This window comes from Alligator sinensis, unplaced genomic scaffold (genome assembly GCF_000455745.1).
Source record: "Alligator sinensis unplaced genomic scaffold, ASM45574v1 scaffold1352_1, whole genome shotgun sequence".
NCBI classification, from domain to species: Eukaryota; Metazoa; Chordata; order Crocodylia; family Alligatoridae; genus Alligator; species Alligator sinensis.
In genome coordinates, this window is record NW_005843148.1 from 86,554 (window position 1) to 95,227 (window position 8,674).

The following is an 8,674-nucleotide window of genomic DNA, read 5'->3' on the forward strand; positions in this document are numbered from 1 at the left end:
AAGAGCAGTGGAGGCTGACCCCCTTCCGCTGGCGCACAGGCCATGTCCTCGTGCTCTGGAGCCGGGCTCACCTGCAGATAGCGCAGCACCTTCCCCACCACAGCCTCATCCACAAAGCACTCGGCCCACAAGGGCACCAGGTTGGAGGGGTAGAAGGCTGGGTTCAGTTGCTTTGTCAGGAGGTTGAAGTCCAGCCACATTCCAGCCGCCTCATCCCACAGGACAGCTTGCAGAGCCTGAAGCCGGTGCTCCAGTGCAGCCTGGAACTGAGCAGTCTTGGAGCTGTTGCCTTGGGGGGCGAGAGCAAGCGCAGCTATTTGTGGAGCCCTAGCAGCCTGTGGCAGGACCCACCCCAGCCGCTGCTTTGCAATGGGCTGGCAGGACATCCTCAGAGAGAAGGCCCAGAACAGCGGGGCACAGATCTGAGCGCAGGGCAAACTTGTAGCCCAGGACTACCCTCTCCCAGCACATTTGGGCTGTAGGCATAAAGCTTCGAGCTGGGACACAGGAGAGGCAGTAGGGATGTGCCCGAGTTCATACCCTGTCTGCTGCAGCCCCTTATCCAGGAAGAGTCAGGGCCTGGAGCAGGTCACATCCCAACAACACTTGTTTCCCCTTCAGCTCAACAGAGCAGCAAAGGGACCACACCTGGGCTTTACCCAGGGCAGAGTGCAGCTGGATGCCTTCTGCTAGTGCAGAGAGATGCCAATATGCTGCACTGCCATGGGCACCAACTGCAAGGGCAGGAGTTATGGTGCAGGAGACAAGTTCACTGCTCCAAGAGCGGGGGGGTCCCTGCTGCAGAGGGGTAGCCCTGCTCCCAGAGCAGTGCCTTACCCAGCCGCCTGTGGAAGTCTGCCAGCAGGCGCTCTGTCTTGCACAGCACAGCGTTCAGGTCCACCGGCACCACAGTGCTGGCTTTCGTGTCCCTCAGTGTCGCAGTGTGCGTGGGGGGTTGGAACCAGCGTGAAGAGAAGTCCCAGCCTGATTCTGCTGCAGACTTCAGCTCTGCCCAGAGCTCCTGCCTGGCAGCTGCAAGCACCAAATAATCACTTTAGGACCCCTCTGGCAGCAGGGCTGGTGCCTAGCCAGGGCATGCCCTGTGACGGTGAACACAGGTGCCAAGGCATGTGCATCAGATGGGTATGAAGGACAGCAGCGAGCTGGAGGCAGGGTCCCCCACCCAAGCAACCCTCTGGAGTGCAGGTGGAAGAAGGGCCTGGGGAATCACACTGAACCCAGCAAAGCAGCACCCAAGTGGCAGTGATGGCCATGATCTCGCCCAGCCGAGCCCAGGGCTGTTGATGGCCAGAACATTCAGGGCCAGCAGCACATCCTATTATGCAGAAAAAGCGATTCCTTCACAGAGGCCATTCCCGGTGCCCAGCCCCAGCCAGTGGCTCTGCTTCCTTGCACATGGGGTGCAGCCGGCAAGGAGCAGGGCAGGTTGCTGATGCTGGGGACAATGGTGTGATGCAGAGACCTCACCGTCACTCAAGCCAGCTGCCAGCTCCCAGTCTTGACTGTAGGACTCTGGTCTGCAAGGAAAGGAGGGGGAGGGGGGGGAACACACCAGGTCCATCAAGGTGTTTGCCGTTCCTTTGCTCAAAGCAGCAGCAGCCTTGGCCACCACCAGACATGGTGTGCCAGCAAGCACCAGGCCTCTCCACACTCCGCAAGGGAGCCGGGACCTGAGGAAGCAGGGCAAATTCTGCCAGCATCACTACCACTGAGGGAGCCACAGGGTCCAGTTGCCAGCACTGCAGGGCAGCAACCAGGCCAGATGCCAACAGCAACACAAGTCCGGGGACGCTGTACCCCTCCACATCTTCTCCAGGTCAACATCTTGCCAAGCAACCATGCTGCTGGGCTGGGCTGGAGGGACTTCCTGGAGCACCTGATCAGTAACCCTCAGAATCTCAAGCACGACTCACTGCGTAACAAGTGACCACAAGGCCTTTGCTGCAGCCACTGCATTCTGCTGCAGTGGCTCATGTTGCCCGGTGCTGGGGAAGAGTACCCAGCCAGACACTGCCTTTTGAGGAGCAAAGCAGAGCTGAACCCCAGCGCCAACATTCAGGAGGCAGGGAACGGGCCCTAGAACAGACTTGGTGTCTGCCAAGCCCAGTGCTGGCAGCAGCCCCTGCAACAAGGGGAGAGGATGGGGCCCTGGGGTACAAGGCCACAGCCAAGTCATGGCAGAGCTGATCTAGAACCCAGGAGTCTCGCTTCTTTGCCCATCACTTGCTCGGGCAGTGCCTCTAGGCTGTTACCTGGGCTCCCCAACCTGGACATTGTAGCGGTTAAGAGTGTGATTTGTGCCCCCCACGGTGATGGTCACACTGCGATTGCGCTGCCAGAACTCGTATTCCACTTCTAGCAGGTGGATGTTCTCCCTGGGGGCCAGAGGAGGCCTGTCAGCATCCCCCCAGTGCCAACCAAGCCGACTAACCAGGCTGGGCTCCAGCAGCACAGCCACCCTGCCCCCACCATCTGTGCACTGGTCACAGCCCCACACTCCCTTTTACAGCAGAGCTCCCCAGGCCCCCAGCCGTGGAGGCTGCATTGCCTCAGGCTACCAGGGAACAGACCCGTGTCTTCTGCAGCCCCTGGGACCCACTTGTGCTGCAAGGCAGAGAAGCACACTCAAGGACTTGGCACACAAAAGAGGCCAGGAGGCAGGTGCCAGGCATGTGTGGAGGGTCCCCAGCCTGCCCTGCCGCCAGGGACACCAGGACCAGTGTGCCCAGCAGGACCTCATGCCCACCTGAGAAAGGCCGTGTCATTGGTGCGAGCAAGGTAGGCGTCCATCATCAGTGTGAGGAAGGGGGGCTGGCTCCGGCGCAGGTAATAGACCCGCCCTCCGTTGGGGATGTGCCCGTACCTGCCCATTGGGACAACCCATGTCACAGCTCCACAGCAGGGCAGGCTTGCAGCAAACCACCCTGCCCACCACGCACTGGGGCAGCTTCATCCCAGCCCCAGTGCTGGCACAGGGCCAAAGCCAGCAGACTGGAGAGATCCCTCCCTTGTCCTCCACCCCCTCAGAGCTCATGCCCAAAGGGGCGGGACACAGCTGGAGCAGGGGCTGACTCCCTCACGTCTCTTAGATGGGAAGCTGTGGCCCCCACAGACATGATGGCCTAAGGCAGCCAGGCACTTGGTGTCCCCACTCTGCAAGCTCTCACCGGTCCACCAGGTAGAGGAAGTTCTGAATCATCCCTTTGGCCGTGGCAGGCATGTCACATAGCAGCAGCCCCTCGATGACCCAGTAAGAATCCCTGCAGCACAAGGGGAGTGAGCCTCCACAGGTGATCTGGGCTTGGAAACAAAGCTCAGCCTTGCATACAGCAGCCCCAGCCCCAAGAGGGAGGCCTCGAATAGCCCCTGCAGTGCAGGGGGAATTGGCGGGGTTGGGGACGACACACACAACATATTCACCAGCTCGACCTGATTAGGGCGAGACCAGAGGGCTGGCAGTGATGCAACTGAGAACAGCGTGAGACGCAGTCCCTGCCCAGCTGGGACTCACCAGTAGTAATACTCTATGAACCGGCCGCCGGGCACCATCAGGGGCTTTGGCACATAGATCAGGGAGTAAAGCTCTGGCTGGGCTTCTACAGCAACCTTGATCTGAGAAAGAGACAAGCCAGGCTGGTTCCCAGGCCCCATGACCACTCCTTGCACCCTACAGCTGGCCTGCGGCATGTGCGCCCAGTGGGAGTGGGCTTTCCACCCCAACTACCTTTCTCCCCAGGGATTTCCACTTGGTGTTCAGCTCCGACGCCCATGCCCGGAGCTTCTGGTCAGAAATCTTGTTTAGTATCTGGGGCCTGGAAGGCAAAGAGAATTTGGCAGGAAAGAACTCCCCAGGACTCCTCCTGCCAGGCTCACACTAAGAGGGATCTGGCTGGGTTCACTGCACACCTGCTTTTCCAGTCTTGAGGCTCCCATTGCTCAAATTCCTTCCCTGGATCATCAAAGGACAAAGTCACAAACTGCTGCAGCTCCGTCCTGGACACAATGCCCTTCTGCGCTTTGGCCATCAGCTGCTGAAATTCTGCCAGCACCACATCTGAGAAGAGAGAAGAGGCTGCAGCAACCCCTGCCAGGACCAAGGTATTGTGGCAATTCTCCCAGTGCGGTACATACCACTGCACTGCACAGCACAGTGCCCAGACTCCCACTCGTGGCCCACGACTACTGTGGGACAGGCACAGATCCGGCTGGCAGTGACTGCAGCCCAGGACTGGAACGATTAGACTGCAGGTGTGTGTCTGGGAGCAAAGGAAGCAGCGCAGCTCTGCAGCCTGAGCCATGCCGCTTGTGCTGACCTGCTGGCTTCCGCAGGGGCATGTCAACAAAGTGCTTTGCATCAGGGAAGAGCCTGGCCAGCTGAACCTGCTTCAGGAGGTCTCCAGTGCAGTAAATCTTGCTGCAAAAAGAGAAAAACAGGCTAAGTGAGATTCAGACCTTCCTGGTCGCATTCTGTACACAGCCTGCTATATGCACTGCAACAGACAGTTCATCAGCATGGACAGTGACCTGCAGACCTTAAGCATGGTCTGGGTCAGGGCCCAGGCATGCTGCAGGGGGAACAGATGGGCTGCACTGTCAGTGCATGCGTGCACTGGGGTGTAAGTGCACTGATACAAGAAAGCGCAACCTGCCTGGGCATCAACGCAGATCCAGAACCCACTGATTTTTCCATGGCAGGACTTTAAATAGTCCCTCAACTGCTGCGTTCAGACTGTCCTCGAGGGTCCATGTGCACACCAGAATGTATCGAGACCGTCTCCTGTGCACATGAGACCATGGCATGTTACAGCCACGTCACACAACTGCGTAGCACATCTGAGAGCACCTGCTGAGCATCAGCTCTGACAGGAAAGACCCACACAGCCCAGCCCTGCTACACTATCGGACACCATCCCGGCCCTGCAACAAAAACAACAGCGCCAGCCTGAAGCCCAGTCAATGTCAGTAAAGAAGGTCAAGGTCCACCAGGGTGGCACCCTGCCAATGCCTGCATCTGCTGTGAAGTTACCATTCGTTTCACCAAAACAAACAGCAGAGGAAGCTGCCAGTCTGCCAGGAGCACAGACCTGGTGGAGCAGAGCAAAGACAGGGTGAGAACAGATGGTAGCTCTTGGAGACAAGCTGCCATAGACTCTGTGAAGCCAAGTACTCTCTCTTCAAGGGATCACCAATAGGACTCCACTTAATTGCTGGCAAGCAGTTCCCATGAGAGTCAATGACTAACCACAGCACAGCTCTGCTGAAGCTCCTATCCATCCTGCAAGTCTACGCCAGAGCCATGCAATGCAAACATACCCTCTGAATTCCAAGCGGCACCTCAGTTCCTCTCAAACTCAGAAGAAATCTCATGATTCCCAGGCGAACATGCAGCTACCACTTGGTAGCAAGTCATGATGAAACCCCCGTCACCCATATGAATAAGCTCGGGGTGGTGATCCTTGTCCTCCAACTATGCCTGCAGAGATTTCTGCCCAAATACAAGGGAAAGGCTCTCACCACATCCAGCTCCGACAGTTGCACGTCCTCCGAGCCAGGGTAGGCCCTTGGGGAGGATGGCTGAGGGGTATTAGGCATAGCTCTAGAGACTGTAGCAGCTGAGAGTGGGCTCAGAGAGAAGAAAAACTTCTGGACTACACACAGGCTTCACTGGCTGCTCCCCTCACGCTCCATAGAGTCATAGATTGCAAGGCTGGAAGGGACCTCAGAAGATCATCAGGTCCAGCCCCTTGCACCAGGCAGTGATGTGCCCCCAACAGCTGCAACTTGTACAGGAGATGCTAGGATATGTTACAGACAAAAAGCAACCGACAGCCCTGGGCCCCGCGATCTGTCACCGGAAGACCCACCCGTGCCCATGGAGTAGCTTGCTTGCACAGCAGTTACCTGTCACAGGGAGGTGGGAGGCCACAGCCCAGCCTCTGCCATCCTAGTACAGAAATGGAGATGCCCACAAGGAAGCGCCAGACTGTCCCCAGCATCCTGGCAGCACCAGCTACACTGCTCAGGAGGAGTGCTAGATGGTGACTGGCTCCTGAGGTATGGAGTTCACAGGGAAATGCTTTAACAATCTAGCAGAACAAAGTCCAGGAAGCAAAGTCTGAGATAAATCATGTGTGCTGTAAAAGTGCTTTGCTGCCTTCACGGGGTGTGGCAGTTTCAACGGGTCCTAGCAAAGGAAGCTGGCAGTGGCTTTAATCCTCACAGACAGCCCAATCATAGTCCTCATTAGCAGTTCCAGCCATAGGTGTATGCACAGCACCTCTTCTCGAGACGAGAGATCTCAGCCAGGACAGCGGCATCCACAGACATCAGGGACTATAGAATCAGGACAGCTTGAGGGAGAGGCTTCAGCCCGCGTGTGGCACCTTACCAATGCTGCGCCTTGCCCCAGGAGAAGAGCAGGGAGGAAATGGGAGGGGAAGCCTGGTGGACTCTAGGTACCCCCACGGAGATCAGCCACAGACCTTAGGAGCCGCACAATAAACTCCGGACAATCTGCCTGGGCAGCCTGCGAGTTCCACGCAGCGCGGGGCAGCAGGAAGCGCTCATTCCCCCGGTCTCCTGCACTTCCCCACAGTCTCTGCGGACAAGCTGCAGCCACCTGGTGCAAGAGCTCGTCCCACAGGCAGCTTTATTTAGAGCATGCTGCCTTTAGGAAGGGGGAAGCAGCCACCTCACCAACCCAGACCAACTTTCTCCTTCACCTGAGCCCAGGGTCTGCAGACAGGTTTCCCCACCAAAGCCTGGCCTGGAGGTACACCAGGAATCCTATGAAAATCTTCATCAGCCCTGCCAAGTCCCATTACAGGGCAGTTTGTGTTCCCCAGCCACCCACCCTAGGCTTTAATTCTGCCAATACAGACTCCACTGCTGAAGCTTCCCACCCCCTGAACCCATCCTTTTAAAATGCCCTCCGTATTGATTATTTCCCAGCAATGCCTCTCCATTCCCCTAACTCCCTTCATTTATAATCGGATTTTAAGCTCATTGCGGCACTAGTGTATTTCAATGACAGAACAGACCTTATATAATTAATGCTACTTCCCTAAACACAGACACTGCTTCTCTTCTGTTATTGCCACAGAAGTCTGGGGCTGGGTAACTGCATTTCAATAGCAGCAGATGTTTCTTTAGATCCGCTGCACTGATTTTTACTATTTTTTTTAACTCGGGGAGTTATTTTACATGACCCAATGCAACCTATAGTTTCATAGTTTCTAGGGTCAGAAGGGACCTGCGCAGATCAGCAAGTCCGACCCCCTGCCACGGCAGGAAAAAGTACTGGGGTCAAATGACCCCAGCAAGGTCTTCATCCAGCCTCCTTTTGAAGCCCCCCAGAGTAGGAGCCAGCACCACTTCCCTTGCAAGTTGGTTCCAGGTCCTAGCCGCCCTGACTGTGAAGTAGCACCTCCTGATGTCTAGTCTGAATCTACCCTCTGCCAGCTCGTGACCGTTATTTCTAGTCATTCCTGGTAGTGCTCGGGGGAACAGGGACTCCCCCAATGCCTGCTGGTCCCCTCTGACTAGTTTGTAAATGGCCACTAGATCCCCCTCAGCCTTCTCTTGCGGAGGCTGAACAGGGTCAAGTCCCATAACCTCTCCTCGTAGGGCCTGCCCTGCTGACCCCTGACCATGTGAATGGCCCTCCTCTGGACCCTCTCCAGGTTGGCCACATCCCTCCTGAAGTGTGGCCCCCAGAACTGGACACAGTACTCCACCTGCGGCCTGACCAGTGTCACATAGATGGGGAGGATCACCTCCTTGGACCTGCTTGAGATGCATCAGTGGATGCACAACATACAACCTAAGCTGCTACAAGAGTCCCACACTTGGCGTAGCATGCATATCAACAGTGGGGAATAAAACACAATGTCTTATAGATGTTTTGTAGCAGTCAGGGAAAGCTCTTGAATGCAAAGATCACCCTCCCCTCCTCCCCCCCTATACCAGAATAGGTTTAGGACCTCACATGGTCAATTGTACTAGAGATTTCATCTTTGCCCTGTCCTGCCATCAAAGCTAAATCAGCTGATAAAAACTCAAGAATTGACTCTCCATAGGTGCCAGGCTCTACTCACCACTCTGCTACTGGCCTGCTGGGTGATATTGGACAAGCACTTGGTCTTGTACATCGTTTAGCCCAGGGGTAGGCAACCCCTGGCACAGGTGCCAGCGTGTGGCATGCCAAAAAATGTTGCTTGGCGCACAGGCCTCATGGCAGACAGCAGGAAAGGAGCTAAGGATCAGGCCCCTCATGGCTCCCCTACCTTCTGCCCCAGCACACCAACATCTTACAAGTCAAGGTTGTGTTTTTGACACTCTGCCCAAAAGCATTGCCAGCCCCCAATTTATCATCTTTGTGAAATGCATAAATCTCCCCAACTAAAATCCCTCTAAGAGCAAGTTTATTAATATAGTCCACCAACTAGCTAGTAAAGTTACAGGACTCAACCCCCCTTCTCTGTTGATAGAGTGGTCACTGTGGTAAACACAGCACACAGGGCTGAAAGGAGGTGCGAAGTTCGCTAGTTTGTTATCGAGTTACAGGTTGAAATCCATCTGATATCCGCAAGCGTGATAATCAATTCGTTAGGGCAGTATATGCAGGCACTGTGCAAAGATCATGCTTGTCCTC

General features: G+C 56.0%; 1 protein-coding gene across 1 annotated transcript in view; it reads right to left on the bottom strand.

Annotated features, from left to right (window-relative positions):
• Window positions 1–7,323, bottom strand: part of TREH (trehalase) — a 9,322-nt gene extending 1,999 nt beyond the window's left edge. The window contains exons 1-11 of the mRNA XM_014526751.2: window positions 5,923–7,323; window positions 4,335–4,435; window positions 3,928–4,075; window positions 3,746–3,833; window positions 3,533–3,633; window positions 3,189–3,281; window positions 2,768–2,884; window positions 2,274–2,396; window positions 1,489–1,538; window positions 838–1,032; window positions 72–289 (exon numbers count right to left, since the gene is read on the bottom strand). Coding sequence (XP_014382237.1) covers window positions 72–289; window positions 838–1,032; window positions 1,489–1,538; window positions 2,274–2,396; window positions 2,768–2,884; window positions 3,189–3,281; window positions 3,533–3,633; window positions 3,746–3,833; window positions 3,928–4,075; window positions 4,335–4,435; window positions 5,923–6,017 — 1,329 coding nt within the window. The 5' untranslated portion in view covers window positions 6,018–7,323. The remainder of the gene's footprint in view (window positions 1–71; window positions 290–837; window positions 1,033–1,488; window positions 1,539–2,273; window positions 2,397–2,767; window positions 2,885–3,188; window positions 3,282–3,532; window positions 3,634–3,745; window positions 3,834–3,927; window positions 4,076–4,334; window positions 4,436–5,922) is intronic.
• Between the last annotated feature and the right edge of the window lie 1,351 nt (window positions 7,324–8,674).